This window comes from Panulirus ornatus, chromosome 19, assembly GCF_036320965.1.
Source record: "Panulirus ornatus isolate Po-2019 chromosome 19, ASM3632096v1, whole genome shotgun sequence".
NCBI lineage: Eukaryota > Metazoa > Arthropoda > Malacostraca > Decapoda > Palinuridae > Panulirus > Panulirus ornatus.
Window position 1 is genome coordinate 66,709,854 of NC_092242.1, and position 27,971 is coordinate 66,737,824.

Here is a 27,971-nt window from a genome sequence, read left to right on the forward strand (position 1 = left end):
TAGAGTACCGTAATCTTAGTATTATGTGATGTTAGGTTCTTGTATCTAGACTTTATTTAAGTTATACCTTAAGTATATCATAAATCAAGGGAATTATTGAGGCGAGATGAAGTCGATGGAGAGGATTGAAAGGCGTTGTTGTGAGCGCCATCTGTGGGTGGGACCGTACTTCAGCCAAGTCGATGGGAGGATCCAGATTCCAGCATTAACAGGTGACTCCCTCTCATATTGCTCAATATCCTTCTCAAAATTGTGGTTTGTGTGAATTTTACTGCATGAGGATGGATCATGTTAAGAAGTAGCTTCATATTTTGTACGTATATCGTGGGTGGAACGAACAGAATCTTTCAATAAGGAAGTAATTTAGTTCATTTTGGAATGATCATTTACCTCTTGCATATGACAACTGCTTTAAAGTGTATGGTTTTAGGTGGTGAAATCGATTCCTACCAGTTTCATTCCTCCGTCTGAATTTCCTATTACTTTGTTTAAGGTCATTAGAAATTTTTGGAGTTCTTCGGAGTATATTACAAATTTTATGAGAACTTTGGCCCATAGGTTATCAAATGCCTATAGATATAGCTGTGGTTATTTTGCCAACTAGCCGGCAAATTACCCATTGACTCCCAGTGCTGACTATTTAGTGTCGTTGGATTAAATCCTATTTAGCCGTCTAATTAACAGCAGTGGATGAAACATTATTTAGCCGATTAACTGGCGTCAGTAATATTCTTATTAAGGTTCACTAAGTCTTGTAGGGTTCGTCGGAAAGGTCACACCAATTACTATATTGAAGTTGAGGGAAATTGTAAGGATGAAAGTCACATTAGTCTACTACACCTAATCCCCTACTAGGGGGATTCTTCTCTCTGGCCTGCAAACCTTAACCCACAATAGTATCACCTTATCCTATCCTAAATTACCCAGAAGTGAATGATAGTTCAAATATACTCGCTACTTATAGCACAGTGGTACAGGGGATAACGAACAGTGTTGAGATAATAGTTATTGACTCTGGGTGCCCATGTATTTGTTGATATTGTAGGCAAAATAGCAACTATGAAAACTCTATAAGAATAAGGTGACCCCCACAAAAAGATCTCACCATCTCTGTGGGTGATCTTTGCCATACTTTGTATTGTTATGGGGATACTATTGTTATGGACAGTCAGATGTGATGAGTCCATGGAGAAGGCATGCGACTGCTCACCGTGGTCGCATGCGAGACACTAAGGCCTTCAGGCAGCTTCAGTGACTTACCCTTTGGTTTACTCTTGATGTCCAGTTAACAGAGCTTACAGTTTGTGCAGAATTTAACATGTGGCTGGAAATTGTGTAGAACCATATTCGTGGCACCCAAATATGCAACAATAGATTTACATCCATAGTGCCAAAAGGGTTAATGAGCCACATATATCGGGAAATAATTGTTATTGCATACTTTGTGAGAAAACGAACATATAAACATTGTGGTAACTAAGAGAAGAGAATTAAGATATAGTAGTAGAATAACAGATTTATGAACTGCTTTCCACTAAACAGGATAGCTTGTATCCCATAAGGAACATGTTCCTTAAGTCATGATAACATCATTGTATTGATTTCTTTCAGGTGTAAGTTTTAAGTAATTACTGGCTCTCAAAATGACGGACTCCAAGTACTTCACAACCACCAAGAAAGGTGAAATCTTTGAATTGAAATCAGAGTTGAATAGCGACAAGAAGGAAAAAAAGAAGGAGGCTGTGAAGAAGGTCATTGCATCTATGACTGTTGGTAAGTAGTTATGTAGTGTTCATGGAAAGTGAGTAATTCAATTGCAGAACTAGAGTGAGATTGTTTTTTTATGAAGTCAGTTTTGTTACAGGTCACTGAAATGTTACTATATACTGTTATGTGGCTTTTAAGTATGTCCATACTCTTTTACTAAAACTTTTTACAGAGTCCTTAGTGTTGTTTACTTTATATGTAGCCAGCAAGATTTTTTTTTATACTCCAACCCCTTAAAGTTGAAATAGATTAAATTTTATTTCTCATTTGATTGTTATGATTGTAAGTTTTTGATTCGGAGATCTCATCCCTATCCTCACATACTGTAGAACAATTATTTATATCAACAGACACTTATTGACAGGTAATTTGATTTAGTTGTTACACAATACAGGACTATTAAAGTGAATTTTTATGGAATCTGGTTGATCATGAAGAGACTTTAGGTATTCATGCCAAGCTGTCTACTAAAATCCTTTTTATTGTAATATTCCATTTACAGGTAAGGATGTATCAGCACTATTCCCTGATGTGGTCAATTGCATGCAAACAGATAATCTGGAATTAAAGAAGTTGGTGTACCTTTACCTCATGAATTATGCCAAGTCACAGCCAGACATGGCAATTATGGCTGTAAACACATTTGTTAAGGTATTGTTGGTTTACATTATTTATTTTGATATTCATTCATAGTGCAAATATACTGTTTAATTTTGGAATTTTCACAGCTAAAGGATACATATCTTAAGAATGTGGTAACCATGAGCAAATGACACCTTTTGATAATTTTCTGTAACACTTGTGGCTTTTGGTTTGAGTGGATTTGTTATTTCAGTGTATGCAAAGCCTATAAAGTCATGCTCATAGTACAGGAGTCAGAATTTCTAAAAAAAAAAAGTTTAGGGTGGTAAATCAGAATTATGCTGTTATGGTGATATAGAAACCTCTATGATTAAGAATTTGGTTTGGTTTACTTTATTGATATAACCTCATATTTTCCCATTCCCTCAAATCCTTTCACATTCATTTTTTTGGTGTACTACCATATTACATTCTCTAAGATATCTAAACATTGTAACTTTGAGCTAGTTTTGGTAAAATGGAAACGGTATCTTTTACATTAACCTTTAGTGTGTTTAATCTTATATGTATATCTTGATAAAGTATGTGATAACTCTTTTCACTCAAAATTTGTAAGTAAATAAGATGGAGAATAAAGCTTTTATATTGCTGATCATGCTGTCCTTTAAACTTTTTTATTGTGTCATGATTGTTATGTTAATAGACCATTTACATCAATTCTCAGTTTGCTGCATCACTGATGAGCATAGAACTTATTTATCTAACAAATTACAGTGTAAGATACTGAACTAAGTTGAATTTAAGTCATAATCTTGATGTTGTATGATGTCTTTAAGGACTGAATTTGGATTGCATGATCTTAGCAAGTGCCTTTTTCAGGATTGTGAAGATCCTAATCCTCTGATTCGAGCATTGGCCGTGCGCACCATGGGATGTATACGTGTTGACAAGATAACAGAGTATCTCTGTGAGCCCTTGCGCAAATGCTTGAAGGATGAGGATCCATATGTGCGGAAAACTGCCGCCATTTGTGTTGCTAAGCTGCATGACATCAATGCCTCCATGGTGGAAGACCAAGGCTTCCTTGATCAGCTGAAGGAACTGCTCTCTGATTCTAATCCCATGGTAATTTAACATCTTTTTTTTTATTTGATATTTTGCCAGTACATTGTAATGCTTTTGTGGGTATAATGTTTTGTGATTTCTGGATTAATACAGGTTTTATAAAAGCTGATGGGGATTGTGCTGCACGCATCACTGAAATAGTTGATGTCACTAATGAAGTAAAATGTTTCCAAATTTTCATTGCTCACTACATTTCATTCATTAGTTCTGTGTGTTTCTCAGGTTGTTGCAAATGCTGTAGCCTCACTGACAGAGATTAATGAAGCCAGCAGCTCAGGTCAGCCACTGATGGAACTAAATGGTGCAACAATGAACAAGTTGCTCACTGCCCTTAATGAGTGTACTGAATGGGGTCAGGTGTTTATCCTGGATGCTCTCTCTCAGTACAGTCCAAAAGATGAGCGTGAGGCACAAAGGTTGGTTGGATGTTTTTGGTTTATGTTCCCTTGATGGGATTATAGACTGGTCTTAGGAAAGAACAATTTTTTTATACCACTTTGCCATGTCCCACCCTAGCAAGGTGACACCAAGAAAAATGTTTGCTGAGTTCCTCCTCCGTTAGTACTTTTAAGTTGTAATAATACAGGAGAGGAGGATACCTAACATACCTCCATAGCCCCAACATACAGATTTATTTTTGTAAGATGGAATATGATGGGTGACATGAGCAGTTATCTATTCATGGAACAGGAAAATTAGAAGTAATGAAGGAATTTAATTATTTAAGAAAGGTGCACTTTAAGAACATTTTGGAATGCAGAATTTAATTTTGAAATTTTGCTGGAATGAAATATTTAGGATGTTTTGAGAGTGTTGTTGAATGGAGAAGAGTTGAATGGTAAACTTGTATTATTATTTTCCAATAGAAGAAGCCAAGAGAGAAAATATCAATTAAAGGCTCTGTCTTCTGTTCATGGCATCCTTGCTAAGATGGAAAATGGCAAACAGGTTTAAAAGAAACTTGGAACATTAGTTTAGTTTTATTAATAGATATACAACATTCCTTGGACTGGATTTCATTTTACTTTTATATGTGCTTTTGCTTTTGTCAGTATTTGCGAACGCATCACACCACGTTTAGCCCATGCAAATGCTGCTGTGGTCCTGTCTGCGGTGAAATGCCTTATGAAGTTCATGGAGTTGATGGTCAGTGACTCTGAATTTGTCAAGAACCTTACAAAGAAGTTGGCTCCACCTTTGGTCACTCTACTGTCATCTGAACCTGAGGTGTGTGGTAATTTGCTTTCACAAAAGTACTTTTTACTCTCAGAGCTTGAACATTTAATTTTTAAGTTATTAAAGCAACTAGACTCGTGCATGAGAAGTCTTAACTATTACAAGAAACATCAGCCTTTAACAACTGTCTTCTGTAGGTCAGCCAGTCATTTTTGTGTGTATATTTATGCATTTGTATATTTGCATAAGCTTTAATTCAAAGGAACTCAGTCTGCGAATTACTTCCCTTGTTAGAAGAGGAGGAAAATGTAATAGAATTATTTTAAACTAGTACTTTCATGTTACATCTAGAATGAATGAGATTTTTTTTGCATAATCCAGTTTAAGAAAGGTTAAATAAGAGTTCCATCGCTCCTCAGATCATCAGAAAATGCTTTGCATAAAAGATATTTTCTATGGATATATAGAAAGTTTTCAAAATTTAATCGTAAATGAAAATTATCATGATTTTAATTTTGATGTTCATGTGTACTTGTGTAGTTCATTGGTAATTTAACTCATTGCTCCCCTTTTTATTCAGGTTCAGTATGTTGCTCTTAGGAACATAAACCTGATTGTTCAGAAGCGGCCAGAACTGCTCAAGCATGAGATGAAAGTTTTCTTTGTGAAATATAATGATCCCATTTATGTAAAGCTGGAGAAGCTTGACATCATGATTCGCTTAGCATCTGAAGCCAACATTGTTCAAGTCCTGTCTGAACTGAAAGAGTAAGTAATATGCCTCTATGGTTAAACGTAAGCTGCATTCAAGTGGATTCTCACTACTGATTGCATGAACATTCATGTCTCTTTGCTCATGGTAATATGTTATCGATTAATCATGCTACTTTTGGTTTTGGGTATTCAATAAGACCTCAGTCTTGTATAAGTATGAACTTGATATGCACTGATGATATCACAAGCAGTTACAGGTCTGCAAAAAACCATGTTTAAATTCCCATACATTTTCAAAGGTGATGTCACACCTACATTTTAATACTTGTCATCTCTCCTTTGTCTTTGATTACCACCTGCAGACATCTGGGCATGGATGGCAAGGTTTCTGAAGTATTCCAGGTACATGGTGTGGATCCATAGGGTCTTGATATCCTGAGTGAGATGAGGCACTGATGAGTTATTGCAGGAAGCATTCACCTGATTGTGCTTTCTGAGTCCTCAATGTTCCATGAGATCTCACATGTACCCACATTTTCTTGTTTTCAGTTGAAAATTCAGGCTCCTTCCTTCTTAGAAGAAGAAATACAGATCTTAGAAGTGAGATTCCCTAAATGAAGTGGCATCCTGGAAGACTAAAGAAAAAACATCATTCCCAAGATAGCCTATGTACTCTGAGGCAGATATCTGGTGCTCACACTTTTAGAAACACTAGTCTCAGTGACCAGATGTGCAATGATTTCCCGAGAGCATCTCATGCATGTATCCACAATAAACCTTACCCATGTAACACCCTTGAAATTATATGGGAGGGGCTGACAAGGCTTCTTGTGGTCACTTTATATTCAGTTTTGAAATTAAGCAACTTGTACATTACTGTCTAGATCAAGTCTGACATAGTACATTACAGTCTAGATCAAGTCTGACATAGGTTGATAAAGATTTTACTGTGTGTCTAATTGCTTGAGTTTCTGCTTTGTGTTGATTAATGCATTTTCCTATGTTCATTATCCCTGGAATAGAGGAAAAAGAGCACTACCCATGTATCATCTGTGTGTTGCAGAAGTTGACTAAGATGGGCAGGATTAGTGGATAGGAAATCTTCACTCTCTCTATCGCTTTCCAAGAGAAGGAACAGAAAAGTGTCAGATGATGTTTTATCTTTTAGGGCTTAGTCATCTGTTCTGGACGTTACCTTGCACATGTAGGAAATAGCTAACATATATGAAAGACTGTGTGATGATTGAAAACGTTTGAACATTCATAAACAGTTAGTTATAATTACACTGAAGAAGCATAGAGAATAACGGAATGCACTTGAGCTGGATTTTTCTTCTTGACTATCATAATTGTCACAGAATAACAAAAGTGCATTTTTTCTGAAAAGATTTATTATTTCATAAACGGAAACGATATAGAGAATATGTTGTAGCTATTCATTCTTTGGTAATACAGGTATGCTACTGAGGTTGATGTTGACTTTGTACGTAAGGCTGTCAGAGCAATAGGGCGGTGTGCTATCAAAGTCGAGACATCTGCTGAGAGGTGTGTTTCTACACTTCTTGATCTCATCCAGACCAAGGTAAATAGTATTATTATGATATGGTATGGGTTTTGCAAACACCAAGAATTGTATACATACATTAGAATTTTGTGTAGCTAATGTTATTGTAAAGAGAAGCTGCCTTCCATTAGTGTCTTCCATTGTTTTGGCAGGTTGTGATGTTATTTTAGGAATAATGAACTTGTATTCATTATACTTTGTGAGTCATTGTTTATTGATCATATATGAGCTTTGTTACTCTATATATTTCAGTGACAGTACATTCATGATGTTGTTCCCCTTTATGAAATTTAATTTTCTTAAATGCCATTTATTTGACATTTATATGTTTTGAAGCACATAGATTTCAAATGATGTTAAGCTTTGGTTTTCAATAAAATGAACAATTGACTACACAAGTTTGGTAGGGCATTCTCTTTCATGCAAGTGCTTTGCAGCTAAGACTTCGTTGTCACTGCCCCAGTCATATCTTGATTAATGTTTCTATTCAGATTTTCTCATATTACCATGTCACAAGATTTTTAACTTTGGATTGTTTCCCCAATTTCTAGGTGAATTATGTTGTGCAGGAGGCAATTGTTGTAATCAAGGATATCTTCCGCAAGTATCCCAATAAATATGAGAGTATCATTTCAACACTCTGTGAGAATCTTGACACACTTGATGAACCTGAAGCCAGGTAATGTTTATTGTTGATATTGAAAAACCTGTTTTACATCTTTTTCCCTGTGGTGATATGATTTAGTTCGTATTAGTCTTTTTTTCACTTGTGTGATCCATCATTCTAAGATTCATTACATGTCTGTAGCTTTGGATCCAAAGTCATTTCATTCAGTTTATGCCACAGTGCATCACCTTTATAAAATGATGTGCACTTCTCTAGCACTTAGAAAACTTTGATAAAAAGATTAGTCTCCAAAGTGACGTACTTCTTGTATTACTTAGAACTATCAAAAATGCCTGAGATGGGTATGCTACTTGCTTACAAATGAGTGATTGGTTTTAGTAAATTAGAGCTACTCCAAGTAGTTTTTATTATATGTTACAGTACTCCACATTCAGAATTTTAACAAAAAAGTTTTAAATATTTAGGGCATCAATGATTTGGATTATTGGAGAGTATGCAGAACGTATTGATAATGCTGATGAACTGCTTGAGAGCTTTTTGGAGGGTTTCCATGATGAGAACACTCAGGTTCAGCTGCAGCTCCTCACAGCGATTGTTAAGCTCTTCCTCAAGCGACCCACTGACACACAAGAGTTAGTTCAACAGGTATGTCCTTTCTAGTGTTTTTTTTTAATATATCTTGATAATTTCTTTGCCTATGCACAGTAAATTAAGATATTTATCTCCCTCCCCCTTCTTTCCCTCTTTCCAGTGCAGTCCTGGATAAGATTAGATATTTGCAAGGACTTAGCTCTAAAGACCATGAAAAAGAAAATGGATAGATGGCTAAAAAAGATTTTAATGAACCTTAAATATAGTTATGCAATATGTATGTCAGCAGAAACATTGTGATAAGATTCATGGTGAGAGTTAGGCTCTTGTCTTATCTCACTTAAACAAAGCATAAAACAGGAAAACAGAGATTTGTTTCTGTAAGGAAGGAGATAGGTATGAAAATGACCCCAAAGAAGTACGTTGGATGTTAATTGAACAACATGAATCAGTATTCTATTCAAGATTTAAGAAAAATTGAAAGATGAACTGTTTAACCAGTATAATGAAAATGCACTCATACATATTGGTATATTAGATGGTGTTATCAGAGAGATTGATGAGCTCAGAGAAAATTCATCTCCTGGATCAGATGTAATCTAAGCCATATTCCTTAAAAAGACAAAAAAAAAAGTCATTCAGAAATTGGCATACGTAAAGCAAATACACAGAAAAATATCCAAAATTGAGTACTTCTGTGTTTTATGGTTACTGACATAACAAATAGAAAAAACAAGTTAAATAACAGAAGAACTTCACGAGCAAAATTGATTGTAAGATATAAAGTGCCAACAGGAAAAGAGATGGGTACTGAAGAGAAAGTTTAAGACTTAAGAGTAAGTTATAAAAGAAAAGTTGGAATTAGAGAACATTATAGAGAAACAATGAGTCAAGTAACGATTAGAGTAATAATAAGAACATTCAATGTGAGAGGAAGAAAACAATGAAAATGTTTAGTGTATATAAGAATGAAGATTAAGTATTGCTGAATTGTATGGTCACTGATAAAAGATAATGAAATTGATAACTATGAAAGAGATAAGTAATGGACAAATTAAGTGAATGGAACATGAATTTTCATGAAATTTTGGAGGACTGAATCAATAAAGAGACTATGTGACAAAAGGAAGCAATCACACCTTTTGACAGTGAATCATACGTCCCCAAGAAAATCACATAAGGACGAAGAAAACACATGCCTTGTCTTTCAAATGAAAATTATGGAAGAAGCACAGAATCAATGTAAATTGTATGATATGTTGTTAGGTGCAAGCCTTGGACTGAGTTTGTATAACTGCTATGCAGTTGATGATCTCGATAGACAAAGTGGCTTTGGGAGACTGTGATTCATGCAACCAAAAGATTGTGAAGTAAGGAAAAAATAGTGGAAAGAGAATATGAGGACGAAGGCAATGATGCATTAAACATTGAAGATTGTATTTCTCCCTCCACTTTATCCTAGTAACCAATGCTTATTCAGACACAACAGCCTGAGCATTCAAGAAACAGCCCACACTTAGCTTTATCCTCTTTTCCTACTCTTAGAAAGAGATGATATTGTAGAAGAGGATTTACACATCCTGACTCCAACACTGCTAGCCACCACTGCAATATGTAGGAGATTCATAGTTTTTTCCCTTGTACATACTACCTTAGGCCATTATTTTTGTCATTCTTATTCATCTTCTCTGTGGGGATACTTTAGATCACTTATGTATATGGGTCCTTAGCTAATATTGTGATGGTAGTTGAAATATATAAACTTAGATTTTCATCAACAGCAGTTTCTTTTCATAGGGTATTACTAATTTTGAGATAATTGTTATAAAGGTGTATAAACTTAAATTTTGAAACTCACTCTTTAGGTGCTGAGTCTGGCAACACAGGATTCTGACAATCCAGATCTACGAGACCGAGGCTTCATATACTGGAGACTGCTCTCCACTGATCCTGGTGCTGCCAAAGAGGTGAGAGGTTATGTGATATCCTTTATGTTCTAAGGAAGAGGTTGTAAAGACTCTTTACAAATACTTCTTTTGTAATTTTGTAAGGGCACTCTACCACTTATGCCAAAGAAGAATTTTTTTGTTTGGCAGTATAATCTGAAAATACTTGCCTATGAAATTTCTTGATATTAGGTGCCATAACCTCAACAAATGGGGAAGTCGTACTAGAGAGAAGCTTCTCCAACCACTGTCTCTTAGGGCATAGATGGACATATTTTATGGTAGAGTCATCCCACTGGTGTTGTATGGATGTATGTCATAGGTCCTAAAAAATTACAGAAGAGGATGAATGTGTTGGAAATGTTTGAGACAGTATGTATTGTGAGAAGGGTTTATTGAATGAGAAATGTTGGGATTAGAAAGAGGTGTGGTAGGAAGAAGAGTATGTATGAGAGAGGTGAAGAGGTTGTGCTGAAATGGTATGAACATGTTGAGAGGATGACTAGGAGCTTGTAGATGGTATAAGTGAAGGGAACAAGAAAAGAGAAACTAAGGAGGAGGTGGAAAGATAGAGTGAATGATGCTTTGAATTGTTGGGGCTTGAATATGCAGGAGGGTGTGGAGAGTGCATGTGATAGAGCAAATTGGAACAATGTAGCATACAGGGATGGACATGCTGCCAGTGGGCTGAGCTAGGGCACATGAAGCAGTAATGAGAAGCCACAAAAAGGTCTGTGGCACTTAATTTTGGATGGGGACCTTTGGTTTTGGTGCACTATACAGGACTGCTAGACAGTGGATGGGTAAATTGTAACAGGATGAAAAGAAAATGGTAATCACTCCATCATCATATGTGTAGTATGTGCATGCGGCGGTGCTGTTCACTCTCTCTTATGATGGTTAAGGTGCAGCAGCTTTTCATGGCTTTAAAAGGCCATAATTAGTCAATTATCTTTTACTTTGTTAGTATTTTCAGAGAACCAAGATAAGATTTCCTCAAATGAGCACAGAGAGGAAGTTTAATTAAGATCTAGTAGGGTTGATAATTCTCAATACTTTGGGATTAGCTGCTCATTATGATGTGGTTGATTATATGTGTTTGTTGTGAAAAGTTGAAGATGATGGTGATATTGTTTTCTTTATTCCCTTAATATTTATGTTTTTTAGGTTGTCCTAGCGGAGAAACCACTCATTGCAGAAGAAACTGATCTGATTGAACCCACACTCTTAGATGAGCTCATCTGTCACATTGCTTCTCTTGCCTCAGTGTACCACAAGCCTCCTTCTGCCTTTGTGGAGGGGCGCACTGGCCTTCGCAGGGCTCTACCAAAGGTTTGTTCCATAGACCATTTAACTTTATATATAGTTAATAGCCATTCCGATATTTTTTGAAAGTGAACCAGTTTTTTCTTTATGTCTTTGGCTTCAGTTATTGACAAAAGTCCTCATCAAAGCTATGTCTGTTAAACAAAAATCAGATGTTAAATTCTGTAAAGCAAAATATGCAGTAAATTTAGTGTAGTGAATAACGAGCTGTAAAGCAGATGTTCATAAGGTCATTGTGCATTCATAAAGAAACAGTGATAATTTTCTTGTATATCATTCCAAGGATAGAGGAGAAATTATACTATCTACACATGCCATGCATTTTGAAGAAGGGCAGGTGTATCATGACTGTTCCCTCTAACGAGTTCTCCCTGCATCATTTCCCCTTGGACAGTTTCCCCCCTAATATATAATTATAATAGATTAAAAGACAATTTTTTTCAGTTAGCTTTGATAAGATTAGTTTAGGCTGGGGGAGGGAAGCAGGAGGGAATTGTCTTGATAACCTGAAGCAGGGTGCTAGATCTCCTTCTCTACTGTGTTATCCCTGTGTAAAAGCAGGAACAGAAGGAGCCAAGGATTTTCATGTTCAAGACTTTCTCATCAGTTCCTAATGCTACTCTGCTAATGTGGAAAAGCTAACAAATGCATATACGTATACAACATCCGGTTAGTTTGAATCACTGGCTAGCCCACAGTTTTTATTAGTCATCAGGTGGAAGTGACAATGAATCTGCTGGAGAGCAGCAACAACAGCAGCCTACTGTCATCCCAAATCAGGACTCCCTCATCCCAGACCTTCTCAACATGGATATTAATGCTCCCCCAGTTGTGCCAGCAGCACAGCCTGGTAAATTATATAGCAGGATTTTTTGTTCTCTTTATCAATATTTCATAGAATCTTTCTATGTAAAGTGAATTTAGGATTGACCAACTTAGTGTATTGTATTTCAGTTCATACCAAACTCGGGATTAATCATATTTGTATTTCCTTTAACTCCAGGATGTATTATTGCAATATTACAAAAAATAAACCCTTTAGTGCCTGCTTATGTCCATTAGGTACCTTAAGTCTTTTTAGTGCATTGTAAGGATAAGAATACTTTGAAGTTAAGGTTTTTCAGTTTTTTATTATATTGTGTAATTCTTAGGAGAAAAGGTATATGATGTAAACTCAAAATAGCAGACATATACTTCCATAGAATATTTAGAACACTTTACTGGTACATCTTTGCTTGTATAAAGTATATTTTAGAGAACTTAGCTATATTGAAGATGACCAACTGGTCATTGTATTTGTATCTTTTAAGAAAAGACTCTCATGCAATCCTTTTGCTGGATGATGACACAGGATGCATCACAAAGTTCTTCACACCTCTGAAATCATCCCTTGCAGTAACCACAAACCCACTCAGCTGGAACCCCATGTATTAGTTATTCTTACATGATTGATTATTTTTTCCCACATCATGGATTACTTTGTCTATATCTTTTAAAATAGTTTATCTTCTTTCTCATATGAATGAAGCTTAATGTGTTTCCACCAGGAATTAGAAAAAAATGTAAGTTTACATAACAGTTTTATTCCAGCAGTATTCTAGAATTATTTTGTACTTATTAGGGGAAGAAAGCAAAGTACCTCCCATCTCTCACCAAAAGCAAAGCTTAGGACACTGCCTTTCTGTCACTTTTTTGTTTGTCTTCATACATCTCAAGAAATTCATTTGAAAATAGGTAGCAAAGAAATGCTCAGTAGATAGCCATGTATCTGTTGCAGCCTAATGACAGAAAAGTTTTTGTCAATCAAGAAATACAAAACTGTTTGCTTCATGCCATAACTTGTATCTTTGGCCTCCAATTAAGTGAAATTTTGTTCTAAAACAGCCTGTGTCATCAGCCTGCAAACAGTTGAAATTTAAGCAACTTGCCATAAAGTGAAAAGTTTAATTGACTGTTTAGTCTTTAATGTAGGTAGGTTTTAGTGACAGAAGCAAAACTGATGTTAATGTACAAAATTATAGGAACACACATGTACCTTTAATGAATGGCTGTTCCTTCTGTTCCCATCAAAGCCTTCTCTGGTGGTACTTTGGACCTCCTGGGTGGGGGTCTAGATTCCTTGCTGGGAGGAAGTGGAGCTGAGGGTGGAAGTAGTCCAGCCCCAGGTATCCCACCGGTGACTGCATCTACGACATCATCTGCAGGTATGGTTATGCATAACAGAGCATATGCAGTGCTATATCACATTGATTTTTTTTATAGCAAATTAATGACAGCCCAGACCAGTTCCTCCCCCCTGAATTGCCCTAAACTATATATGGCAAATGAGATTTAGATTGTAAGGCAATATATGCTCATTTCATCATGCTTCTTGACAAAGTATTATAGTGGGAAGTACTGTCTTTCTGTGAACATATATTTCTAAAGCACACACATAGTACACATTTAGCATGAAACTTCAGTACAGTATTAGATGTAATATCCATCAGTAGTTTCAGAATAGTACTTATAATGTATTTCACTTGGTAAGAAAAGTAATTAGATAAAATGTATGCTTTACATTGTATTAAGCAGATTCCTTGTGATATGCTTACACACAGTATTTTGACTTATTATTTATATTCATCTTTCTTCTTTACATGTAATGCTGTTGATAAGGTGACACAGGTACTAAGGATTTATTGTGATTTATAGCATGACATTAATGTATACACAAGCACATCAAGATTTTTTTAACATATAAACATAACCAGTTTTGTATATTCTGAATTGTCACTCCCTGTCTCATAGTTCTAAAGATACATGTTGCATGAGGTTGAAGAGAATAATTTAATATTTTTCTCAAAAGCTGCTTATTACCTTTTTTTCTAGACATAATATGCTCCCTTTTATAAAATCTGTCAGTTAAGCTTTGGAGTTAAAAGCCCAGTATGTGATAATTTTTCATGCTCTTCAACATTTTTTAAAAAATGTAATGTGAATGATATCACATATATATATTTTACATCTTTTCCATGATTTATTTTCATGACCAGGTCTTTTGGGTGACATCTTTGGTATTGCCTCATCATCTGCACCAGTATATTCTGTACCCAAGCAGGTCTGGCTGCCTGCTAATCGTGGAAAAGGGATGGAGATTACGGGCACATTCTCACGCAAGTGAGTGTTTGTTTTTATGTAGATTGATAAACTTATAGAAAGCAGGATTGAATTGAGAATTAGATAGAAAAGAAGAATATGTAGTAAAGTCATAGCTAAGAATTCTGTTTCAGCTGTTTCTCCACCACATTTCTGAATATAGAGATGATTATTTCATGCATTAGATAAGGAGCTACCGAAGAGCAGTGTTAAGTAAAATTATATGAAAAATGACTATCAAAAATTCAGTTGAATATCATTCACTTAGTATAAGCTGAATGTTTTTAAGCTGAAGATGATGTTAGCCTCCTGTGGATCCCAAGCTTTTGTAATCAGTGTATTACTTCCATTTATACAAACAAAATGTCATTACTTTTCTGAATATATGAAGTATTATCAGTTTTTGAGTTAGCTAAGAACCTGTTGAAAACAATTGTGTAAAAACATAAATGAGAAGTATAATTCAACTTATCATTCTCTGACTATAATGTGAATGTTTTGAATGGAAGACTGCATGTCGGCACCTGTTTTTTTTATTGTATCATTCCTAAATATCCCCCCCCCCCCCCTTTTTAGAAAGTTGAATACATGAAGGGGAGGGTTTCTATCCCCACCTCCCGCTGGGGAATACGTGGGAAGTATTCTTTCTCCCCTATCCCCAGGGATATACCCAAATATGTTTTGATATTTCTTTTTCAGAAATGGGGTTGTCTCCATGGATATGACTTTGCACAACAAAGCCATGCAGCCAATTACAGGATTTGCAATTCAGCTTAATAAGAACAGTTTTGGTGTCACACCAGCTGCACCACTCAATGTCCCTGCTCCTGTTGCCCCGAATCAGTCAGTAGATGTGAGCCTTGGTATCAGTACTAGTGGTCCTGTCCAGCGCATGGATCCTCTTACAAACTTACAGGTAGGAACATATGGAAATTATTTTCATCAAAGTTTTCTTGGGAATAAACAGAAAATGTTGAGATTAAAATTTGCTCTATTGATATTTGATTCACATTATTTTTGTGTAATACATACACACATATATCATAGAAATGTTAATGGTTACAATAATCATAATGCATGAATATTTTTTCATATAGATAGATAGATAGACATTAGCCATTTCCTTCGCAATTGAGGTAGGTCAGGAACAGATAAGGAAGTGACCTAATTTGGTGTTGAGACCTGAATCCCCTATCCACATCTGGGCCCCACTGACCTGTACATGGTTTCCCCCAAACACTTCATATGCCCAGGCTCAGTACTTTGACAGCACATCACCCCATGTATACCTCATTTCCCAGGCCCCCTTTACTTCCTACAGAGTGCATACCTGCTCCTCTCTCCAGGACCCTTGCATTCACCTCCCTCACCAACCTATCCTTGAATAAATTAAACATGGTGACATCACACACTCCTGCTGCAGACTACATTTCACCTAGAACATCCTTCTGCCTACTTGTACAAACACCTTACTATGTTGATAAAAACTCATTGCTTAAAATAGCTTTCCTCCCACACCATATATTCATAATGCCTTCCACATAGAATCATTATAAACCCTATCATATACTTTCTCCAGATCCACAAATACCTCATTAAAATCCTTCAGTTTCTCTGCATCATTTTTCTTTCACAGCTTCACTGCAAAGACCTTATCCAAACATCCTCTACCACTCCCCAACCTGATAATCTGTATATAATGGCACTATACCTGCATTCTGCCAGCCCTCATTGAGATCCATACATTCATTGAAAATCCTTATTAATCATTCAACAGCCTCCATAAGAAATTTAACTAATACATTCCACTCCAACCGCCTTGCCACATTTCATCTTGCATAAGGCTTTCACCACTTTGCATATCTACCCAATCCAAACACAACCATCTTACTACATTTCATCTTATAAGGCTTTCACCTCTTCTCTGTTCACCAGACCACCTGCCATGCCTCCCTTACTTTGCATCTCTCTCCAACCCAAACACCTTACATCTTCTACCCTGTTGTCAAACACATGCAGATGCTTTTATTGCCCAAATGAGGTTGCATTAGGATCAGACAAACAGTGGTCTCCTTTTCACACATCTGTTTTCTAAATGTCATGTATAATGGAACCACGAATATATCCATCTCAATCCATTGTACTTTTATGTAATAGCCCATCTCACCTAATTTTTTTCCCATGCTGTAGATTGTTAACTTTCATTGCTCACTGCAACCCTGACCCACCTGCCATCTTTCACAATGCAAGTTCTCCATGCCCTGGACTCCTCCACACCTTAGACCCTTTACACTCGGTGCTTTTCATACACAGATACATGACATCATAGGCCACTCTACTGTCCTAGGCCTCAAGTCCTGTATATAGCTTTCCTTAACACTTTACAGCCTAACTCCTCTAAAACTAACACCTCAGACCCAGTGTAGTCCTAATCCTCTCTTAACACTTTGCTTATTTGACCTTTCACACCTATAACGATTTACGTCCTTGACTTCTTTCTGTAGTTTTCCTTACATAACCTTCCTCCATAGAGCCATTTGAACACAAGGCTAGTATGCATCCTCTTTCACATACACCATATTCCCATCCCACCAGGCTTCCTCTCATCCCTGAACTCTCTTTTCAGTATTATCTTTCAGCATGAACATATATTTGTCATTCTACTTGCTTTTTTTTTGTGTTAACATTATGCAAATCAGTTTCCAGTTGTCAGGTTAACCTGCTGCTTTATGTGAGATTTTGGTTTTAGTGATAATTATTATGAAATATCATGCTTTCTAGTGGTTATTTATGTTTTTGTGTGCTTTAAGCATATAATTTTTTCTTAATTTTAAGTCAGAGACACTTTTGTCAACAGGTGGCCATAAAGAATAATGTGGACGTATTCTACTTTGCAACGGTGATGCCCATGCATGTCTTCTTTTGTGAGGATGGAGCAATGGATAAGCGGGTGTTTCTCTCTACGTGGAAAGACATTCCTAGCCAAAATGAAGTTCAGTTTAATATTGAAAATATTAACATGAATGCAGGTAGGCAATTTGTTTCTAGATTTATGGGTAGTTAATCTTCAGTTATTTATAGACATCCAGTGGTGGTGTGTAGTCAGATTGGTGATTGACTATTTAATTAGATTACTTATGTAATTAGTTTAGGTAGGTAGTAGTTAGTAGGCAGCCATCGACCTGGGAGATATACTACCAGTACTACCCACCTGGGTATCAGGAGGGTTAGTGATGGCTGCATAGTGAGCCAGCTCTTCAGTGGTTGTCAAGTTGCACCCCTCTGACCCAGGTAACTCTCCTTTCTTTCTGCCTCACCCACACATGGATTGTTGGCATTCTGTCCACAAACATACAATCTCTTGTCACACATAACACTTGACAACACCTAAATCACACAGTTCATTCTTCATAAGTAGATTTTCCTGTTGTGAGCACTGTGTGCTAGCCCTGCCTTTTGGCAAAGTGGTAGGAGCAATGAATAGGAGTAGTAGGTAGGAATAGTAGGTAGAAGCATTAGGTAGTAGTAGTAGGTTGGAACATTTAGGTGTGAGGATTGGGTAGAAGTAGTAGGTTGAAACATTAGGGACAAGTAGTCAGTAGGAACATTATGTAGGAACCTCTGGATACACTGCTAGAGTTTCACTCTTCCAGTAGCTTGTAATGGGTGTATCTCTGAAAGGCTTAGAAGCAGCACTGGAGTTCACCAGTTATGGAGACTCTTTTGCTGTGGCCACCCCCCTGAAGGAGTTCTGAAAAGGAATCAGTATTAGAGATATATATAGATAGATACCAAATGTCCTTCAAATATATTAGGCAGCATTTTAGTTTCCATACCTTTTCTTCATTTTCTTCCTTTTCTTTCAGTTTTCCAAAAGAGGAACAGAGAAGGGGGCCAAGTGAGAGTGTTCTCTCAAAGGCTCAGTCCTCTGTTCTTAACGCTACCTCGCTAATGCGGGAAATGGCAAATAGTGTGAAAAAACTTTTCTTCATACGTTTCTTAAAACCATTGCTCTCCCATCAGCGTACTTTGCATATTTTATCCATGGTTCCTTTGCCATAGAAAATGCTTATCATATGTAAAGCCATGTCCATCAGTGTTGATATGTTTATAAGCAGCAATAAGCTTCTAAGAATTAGTCTCTGTTTATATGCAAGAAGTTTTCCATTTTGAAATCAGTATTGTCATTTAAACAACTGCTGTCATGATTTTAGATGCTGCTACTAGTTATCTTTTGCAAAGATTTAAGGTAATTTTCAAGTTTTGGAAACTTTCCTTTATCTTCCTTTCATGAGAGTTTGGAAAACTTGGCTATAATAATGAAATCTTAGCTACAAAAGATTGTCACCCACATCCAACAGCTGTCTTTCAGATGTTATCCAATTTTTCTATGCCCAATTGCTTCTCCTGCATTAGTGAGGTAGCAGCAGGAGCAAAGAATGGCCTCACTTGCCTACATCCACTCTCGAGCTGTCATATAAAAAGTACTGGAACCAAAACATAAAGTCGAAAGCCAAGGCCCACATTCTTCCATGATATATCTTGACTTCTTCATATGTCCTGTTTTTCTTCCACTCTTCCAACATGATCAATATATAGCTAACTTTCCAAATGCTGAAGTTGCACTTTTTTCATCATATTTTCTCTAACTTAGATTTGGGTGATTCTGCTTCTAACCCTTCAGCCCATCTCCTCCCACTGAACTTGTGCCATCTCCTATATATTCCTCACTCAATATCTGTTGAGCAAGACCCATATTGCATTCCTCTTTGAGTTCTAAGGGACTAAAAGATGTATAATCATACAGATTGTGCATATCAGTTTCTTGTATTCTATTTTTCTTTCTTTTTTCCTCACACAAGCAAGGTACCGTTAGGAACAGACGATGAAAAGGCTTTATTTGCTTACATCCAAACAAACTGTCCTCACTTGCATATATCCACTTTCTAGCTGTGTTATAAAATGTACTGAAATCAGAGCCTTCCATCTATGAACTATTCCATGATTTACCTTGATGACCTCATTTGTCCAGTTCTTTTCCCCTCTCTTCCTGCCTGATAGTGATCTTGTACTTATGTATCAAACATGGCACCGATTCTTTATTTCCTTCATATTCACTTGTCACAGGTACATTTTTTCTTCTTGGGTGCAGTCTTTTTTTTTTTCTTTTTTTTTTTTTTTCTTTTCTGTCTCCCGCGTTTGCGAGGTAGCGCAAGGGTGCAGTCTTATTCACAATATATACCGTATATCTGTCTTTTCTAAATTTTGAAAATAGCTCCACACACAGTAGAAAGAAAATGTTTTTATTGCAACAGTGAATAAGTTTCTCATCCTGCCGCTCACCCATTCTTATATGTCCACTTTCCACCTTATGCATGCCTTTTTCCTTACTTATGTAAATAAGCTCTACTTCACTAAAAACTGTACCTTCAACTCCATTCCCACTCTCCTTGTTTTATTCACTGTTGCCTTTTGCTACTCTTTACTCATTCTGTCATGGTCTCTGAACTCAGGCCTTTTTTTTCAAGCTTGCTTTTTCAAATCATACTTTCACCATTTCTTTCACACATTTCCTCTTTTCCTGTAATCACAACAATCTTTCACACTTATCTGCAGCAAAAAATGATCAAACATCCCATCTGTTGCACTGAGGCCTCTTTCCAAGCTCATTCACTCACCATTTCTTTCACACATCACTTCCTCTTTTCATAAAACCACTACAATATATCCCACTTGTTTCCACCAAAAAATGGTCATACATCCCACCTACTGCTCCTCTCAACATGCTCACATCCAACAATTTCTCCTTTGCATGCATGTCATTTAGCACATAATTCAGTGTTGCTCATTGTACCCCAACCCCACTATCTCGGATATTCTGATGTATCCACCTTATATTAGATCAGGTATTCACAATTACCAACCCTTTATCAGTACATTTCAACTTTTTTCCCCATTTGGGTGTACACCAGATAATGTATGCTCTCCAGTTAAACCCTCCTCTTGTCACATTACCCACCTTTATATACGAATCCCTTAACACCAAGATATAGTCCCTTGCATCAGAATTGCAGAGGCAGTCATTTATTTTTCTCCAAGGAAAGCACCCCCTTATTCTTAGCTATTCTCACTGCCTGGTATAGGAGCACTGACGATCATCCACCTTACTTTCATTCTAACCCCATTAATCTTGAACTCATTTTGTTTCGAAGCTTCAGCATTGCTACCCTCTCCATCCCACCCCCCAGTCCTTGCATGAACCCCAAACTTTACTCCTGTATATTGCTGAACCATTTATCACCCTTCTACTTTAACTTAATCTCACTCAGGGACCTCATATGTCTCACTCAGACCTAGAACAACCAAGTATTTCTCAACAAACTTAGCTCCTATCTCTCCCTCCTCATTCTGGTTACGTCCACACACATTCAGGATCCCAAGGCAGAACCCATGTGGAGAAGTCTTTGCTTGGCTCCTTCAATTGTTCTTGTTTGTTGACAGTGATAATACTAGGAGAGGAGGGTTTCCAGCCACTTTTCTTGCTCCTAATTGTCAACTGTTGTGACCTCCTGGAGACACATTTGTTGTTTTCATCCCTCATCCCCAGAGGTAGAGAAAATTTGTGCTCAAGGATATAGAATAGTTCAATGATGTGTTGGCAAGTGTTCTGTGAGAGGTAGAGGGAATAAGTCTGTTTTTTTATTAATGTCCTGCAACTCATTTGAATGTGAGGCAGAAAGTAAGGACAGCAACCAGGGCCAAGGAGAGGGACATGACAGCCAGTGCAGTGGTGACTCACTGGGCTGCTATTGCCATTCCTCTTAACACCCAGGCAATAGAGCCTCACTGGCTGGTGCCTGCTTGCCACCTACTACAGGTATTTTCTGTTACTGACACTACTTCCTGAGGATGGAGAAGCAATTGTGTTGAAGAAAAATAAAGTAAGCATAGTTTATACTGTAATTCACATGAAAATTTTGCATTGTGGGAGGATCATATAATTGCATATGTTAGCTTTGGTTATTGTTCAGCGATGTTGATAATTTATATTATTTTTTTAGATTACTTCTCTCTTTTGACTGATTGCTGAAATATTTAGTGCAAAGGACATACCTCACCTTTTGGCATAATAGTCCCTGCTTGTTTAGGGAAAAGTTTTGTCTTATTTAGGAATTAAAGCTAGAACAGCTTATCAAATGATTTCCCTCGTGATTACATTCTCTGTCAGAAGCATTAGTTTGCAGCACATTACCTTTAGTTCCACATGTTTTCATTTCTTTTTAATGCACCCACTAGCAACCAAACTGTACATCATGGGCGTATATGTACACTGATATCAATGGACTAAGTATTAATAATCAGACTTTGCATATGAATTACTAGTGTTTGGTATTAGCAAGAGTATCGTGTGTATTAGATTAGAATATGGTTTGGATAGACAACAGAGTAATGAGATAAACTTACATATGTGCTGCTCACTTAGTAAGGTGAAAGAACTGTATTGGTAAGGATAAGAAATTCTAGTCTGTTTTGAATCAGTTATTGAAGTGTAAAGATTCACAAGGTCATCCCAGTAAGAGTATTGATTTAGTATGGTTTGGGCCATCTTGCCAGATAATAAAGATCTTGCAGATGTTCGATTCAGGAATTATTTGTACCTCGTAGGGAAGAACATACTCTACAGTGGGAGATGATCTTTTTTTTTTGGAAGTTGGTTGCTCCCAAATATGCTTGAAAGGTTGGCTTGGTCTTGCTGTAATGCAAGGAAGCTCTTCACATTAGTCATAAAACTTGGGACTTGGAAACACAAACAGTGAGTACAGTACAGATTAGTTATTGCAAAATTTAAACCATGAAAAATAAGTTGTTTTTGTCATCTTGTTAGAATTAAGGATGGAAACCAGATTTCTATGGATATTCATTATTTTTAAAGGTACATGTAGTCATAGTAGGAGAGGCAGCATGCACAAATCTTTTACCATGTAGATAGGAGCAGAATTAGTGAAATGATGAAAATAGATGATTATTGGAACTCAAAATAAATGTCTCGGCATGTATGGCAAAAGAACTGAAATTGTTTGCTTGGTTGGTTGGTAAGGCCGTGGTAAGGAGAGTGTATCATTGGAGGGTAAGAAGGGTTTCGATGGTGTATGACCCTTTTATTAGCTGTCAGGTTATTGTCCCAAATTTGTATGGGATATTTGGTGCTGCTTGTCTTTGTATGTACCTCTTGGGACATATTTAGGAGCAACCACACTTCAGATATGAACATGTAGTAGTTATATGAATTTGTTTTTGTAATTTCTTTAATGTAAGCATTTAATCCAAATGTGTTTTTATTATGTTCATCTACTTACAGAAATGTGTATCTTATCCACAGATGGCTTAACAACGGGTAAATATAGTTCCTTGTACCCTGGATTACCATCCATCCTGTTCCAAGTTCTAATATTATGTCAATTTATTTTTATTATGTAAAGAGGTTTGTTTTTAGTTCTCAGTATTACATAGCATGAACCCTTTTTGAAAGTTAGTTGCCACAACTCGGTGTGTTTAGGAACAATATTTACCCAGTGTTCACCAAGCTGCTAAACTCCGAAGCTGCTTGCTGCTGTATTCTGAAGGTCTGACCAGCTCAGTTCTCTGTTCACTTCTAGGCCTAAGTGCTGTATAGCACACTGAACTGAGTATTTTCATTCTTGTTTTATACTACTTTAGGAGTCATTATTTTTAGACTTTAGGGAAGGCACTTTATACAGACTGAACTATGATGATTGACTGGAACAGATACAGTATAGGTTTTTAGCATAATGCTTTGGGAATCTTGCCAAAGAGAATGCATTGATATATATTGTAAAATGTGACTTAAAAAAGGATTTTAGGATCCATTTATTTTGATTATGGCAGCAAATATGGTACAGTATATACAATTTAGGTTTTTAAGAATGCTTTGGGAATCTTGCTGAAGAAAATACCTGTAGATCCGCAGCATTAATACATGTTGAAGAATGTGACTGAATAGGAATTTTATGATCCTTTTGTGTTTATGGCAGCAAATAAGGGTGATTGAGGACAGCATTCCCTTTTTTGTGAATTTGTATTCTTGATGGAAATTGACTCATTTCCAACTAATTCATCATGGACAGCTTTTTTTGAGAAGTACCTGTGAATATGTATGGTTCAGTAAAGTAGGAGAGAGAGAAGTTAGGATGATCAATGAAGGGAAGTTAAACATTTGGAAAATGATTTGTAAATGTTCATTGAATAGTTTAGAATATGTAGTTCTATAAATGAAAAGAAAGCAATGAAGCATAGCAGAAAAAGGATAAATAGGAATGTGAGGGAGATTATGGTATCAAGTTTGTTGAAGGGAAGTAACTTCTTGGAGAAAGGATGTTTGTCTGAGGTGTTTAATAGATAAGTCTGGTACAGTTCTTGCTATCAAGAATGATGTTTGTAAGGGATAGAAAAACTCATTTAAAGAACTGAATGGGGATGATGGTATACTAAACAAGGGTACTGATGCAGCATAAGCTGAAGTGGGAATAAGTGAATGTTTATCATGCTGGTTTGAAATGGAATATGAAGAATGCAGTTCAAAGATTTTCAGAAAAGATTCTCTTTGGCAAGCATGCTCTATAATGAGAAGTATTTTTCTTAATGTTGCTATATGTATATGCTTTGTGATGTATAATTTGCCTTTGTTGTTTTTGCATAGAAGATGAACTTTGGGATCCAGATATTCTAACCATTTGTTGAGTAGTAACTGTACTTTGTCTGAATTTAACATGATTGCTTATCATCTTTTGAATAGGGTACAGAGGATCACATTGAGAATACCCTATTGAATGACTAGTTCATGAAATTTATGCCAGCTTAATTTGTCAATGAATCCCATGTCATGTTGTTTTCATTTGTTTGAGCATTAATTGATAGTCATGTAAAATTAATACAAAAAATCATGTGGCATGAAATATAAAGTAATAGATTTGCTGTCATATCAATTATTTTGCTATTTGAAGAATGCTCACAAGTGGATGAAAATATCAACATAATTACTATAAAAGGTAGCATCCATAAAGTAGGTTTATTTTCATATAGTTTTAGTTTATAAGGTAAGAAAATAAGAACAAACTTGAAATGTTTTGATAACAGGCACTTGAGCTTATTACATTTGCTTGAGTATACAACTAATTGTTGTATTATCTTTAAACTTTTTATCTGCAAGGGAAGCATGCCAGAGTACAATAATATTAATAATCTCTTTTAAATTAAGTTGTATCTAACTTCACAAATAATCATTAGTAAACTTTGCATAACTGCATATTTTTTCCAGATGGAATATCTAACAAGTTGCAGAATTGCAATATTTTCACAATCGCCAAGCGTAATGTGGAGGGTCAAGACATGCTTTACCAGTCCATTAAGCTGACAAATGGCATTTGGGTGCTAACAGAACTCAAAGTACAGCCTGGCAATACTACCATTGTGGTATGTAACTTATCATTTTGGGTTTTAAAAACGGTGCTGATGTTGATTTTATATTACATTCTAGGTATACACCGCAAGTGAAAAGTAACCTTTGGCAAGACTGTATCATTGGGAGTACAGTTTCATTAGAAATCTTTTCACTCCAAAGGAGTCTATATTTCCCCAATACCAAAAGTAGCACAGCCTTTAGAAAGGTCATAGATAACATCAGGACTTTTTTTTATAGAAATTGGTCTTGAGTAGATAAGATATATATTGAAATATTTTTCCCTAAGGTAGGGAAGAAAAATTCTTCCACTGTATTCCTTGCATGTCATAAAAGGCAACTAAAAGTGGTGGGAGCAGGATGCAGGAAATCTTTCCATCTTGTATTTAAGTTTCTAAAGATGGTACAGAAGAAAGAGCCAGGTAGTGCTCATCCTCCTCAAAGGCTCAGATTTCATCTGTTCTTGGTGCTACCTCGCTAATGCAGGAAATGCCAAGCAGTTATAAAGAAAATATATATATGTTTTTTAATACATGTTTGCCATTTTTTGCATTAGCAAGGTAGCACCAGGAGCAAACAAAGAATTGGCCTCATTCATTCACATCTAAATAGCTGTCACTACCTGTCAGTTATAATGCGCCAAAACCAGAACCCTATCCATAGCTAGGCTCCACAGACATTTCCATGGTTTCCTCCGGCTGCTTCATATGCTCTGGTTTGGCCTATTGGCAGTACGGTGTCCCCCATATACCATATTGCTTGAATTCATTTTATCCTTTGCATGCCTCACACCTTGTATATTCAGGCTCTTGAGTGTTCAAAGCATTTTTGATGCTATCCTTCCACCTCCTTCTATAGTGTCGCCCTTTTCCATGTTCTTTCCACTTCTGACACGTATATCATATTTGATGTTTTAGCAAGAGTTCTTTGAGTAATTATAAATAAATTTTTCTATGACCACATGAGACAGATCATTGATATATAGTTCGTATGAAAAAGATAAGGTCTTTTTAGTCAGTATTACTTCGTTTTGCTTATTAATCAGTTACATAGTTGAAAGTGTATCGGAAATTACAGTTTTATGGGCTGTGTAGGAGATAAATCAGATCCATTTATGGCTGAAATTATAGTAATTAAATAAATTTGAGAAATAGTTCTTCCATTACTATGATAGTTTAAGTTTTCATTGATATGATTAACTGAGGCATCATGGAACTATTCAGCAGAGTAGCCAACCCTGTGACTGGCATGCTCTACTTTGTAATATATTTCCTTGGAGATAAAACAAAGTATAGATTTTTACTATAAACTTACACTTTATGAATTTCCAGTAAATTGGTCTGGCTAAGTCATACTCTATATGAGATTGCTGTATGTTAGTTTTGTAATGCTGCATTTGTCAGCATTTCAGTAAGATTGCTGTTTTACTTGTGTCACTATTGTTTTAATTGTATGTTTTTCTTCCAGTTGTCTCTGAAGTCAAGAGCCACAGATGTTGCTCAAGGAATCTTTGAAGCATTTGATGGCATCCTCCATGCTTCATTTTAATAAGTATGACCCATGTGTTCATTAGATCTTTAAGTCTGTCAGCAATTCATTTACTCACATCAATATCAGGGAGATACCTTGGTTCAGTACATCATATATTCAGTTGTCATAAACCGTATTGGGTTACACATTCTGTATATCACCATAGATAGCAATTATTCCTAATTTCCATTCTGTATTGAGCCCAAACTTATTTTTGAACTAAAAGTGTGTTATAAAGAATGTTAAGTGAATGACATTGAGTGTCATTATATTCATTCCAGTTTACCTTTGTATTTGAAGCTGATGGTAGATGTAAAGTATTATTGTAAAAATGGTATAAATATAAAATCCTTCAATAGATGATGGAATCTCTCATTAAACTTTTCATAGCTCCCAGGTTAAAGAAAGCAGAGATACATGTGTTCCTCTAATTATTGTCACATTTTAAAAGGGATTTTCCACTGAGCATCCTGAGCAAAGATCTCAGTACCTGTACTGATGAGCAACATGAGCGTTGTTTCTGACAGTTAAAACATAGGAGAGAATGCTGTATCATGGGCAGAAGCATGGAATACAGAGGGTTTCAAAGGACTGATAAGCCATGAATGTACTATAAAAGTGATACCGATGTGGTTAACATTGATTAAACAAAAATATTAAATATACATGATTGGATGTTGACAGGAATAAATGGACAGAAACAGGACAGATCAAAGTAATTCGTGACTGTGTATGACATGACTGAAGCAATGCATGGGAGATTATTTCTATTTATTCTATATGTAATTATCCTTTGAGCAATTTTTAAGAAAAGTACTGCTGTTACCCAATATCTTTCTAGAGGCTCCTGCAGCCCAAGGCTATGCTATTTCCAGTAACTAGGATATGTAGACTCTTTTGGAGTGAGAAGGTCTTTGATGAGAGCATATTTCCAATGATACAGCCTCATCAAAAGTGTCTTTATCTGTGGTGTAACATCTTGCAGGCCGAGCCAGGTAATACTTGCAAGGAAGATTATGCAGCAAACAGTTTGCAGTCATTATGGGTTAGAATGATGAGAAAAGTACTGCTGTTACCCAATATCTTTCTAGAGGCTCCTGCAGCCCAAGGCTATGCTATTTCCAGTAACTGGGATATGTAGACTCTTTTGGAGTGAGAAGGTCTTTGATGAGAGCATATTTCCAATGATACAGCCTCATCAAAAGTTTCTTTATCTGTGGTGTAACATCTTGCAGGCCGAGCCAGGTAATACTTGCAAGGAAGATTATGCAGCAAACAGTTTGCAGTCATTATGGGTTAGAATGATGAGAAAATGTCATCAGATGACAATAAGAGATTACTGAATAGATGATGAAAGAGATGATCTAAACAGATGATGAAAGATAAGTCCAAAAGAAGTAATATAAT

At 36.3% G+C, this 27,971-nt stretch overlaps 1 protein-coding gene across 4 annotated transcripts; it reads left to right on the forward strand.

Moving 5' to 3' along the window:
* Positions 1 to 119: 119 nt before the first annotated feature.
* On the forward strand, positions 120 to 26,925 carry AP-1-2beta (adaptor protein complex 1/2, beta subunit). 4 transcript variants are annotated; one of them, XM_071674257.1, is made up of 20 exons: positions 120 to 212; positions 1,612 to 1,773; positions 2,270 to 2,418; positions 3,229 to 3,474; positions 3,697 to 3,890; positions 4,527 to 4,701; positions 5,231 to 5,418; positions 6,820 to 6,946; positions 7,480 to 7,607; positions 8,021 to 8,201; positions 10,013 to 10,114; positions 11,261 to 11,425; positions 12,128 to 12,269; positions 13,492 to 13,623; positions 14,455 to 14,578; positions 15,257 to 15,473; positions 17,415 to 17,586; positions 22,938 to 22,952; positions 24,894 to 25,048; positions 26,502 to 26,925. In XM_071674257.1, exons 2-20 carry the CDS (start codon positions 1,644 to 1,646, stop codon positions 26,580 to 26,582), a joined length of 2,823 nt encoding a protein of 940 aa, XP_071530358.1. In that variant the 5' UTR covers positions 120 to 212; positions 1,612 to 1,643; the 3' UTR covers positions 26,583 to 26,925. The 4 variants fall into 4 exon arrangements, with proteins under 4 accessions (XP_071530358.1, XP_071530361.1, XP_071530362.1 ...); XM_071674259.1 differs by lacking the exon at positions 120 to 212 and adding an exon at positions 295 to 313; XM_071674260.1 differs by lacking the exon at positions 22,938 to 22,952.
* The last annotated feature ends 1,046 nt before the right edge of the window (positions 26,926 to 27,971 follow it).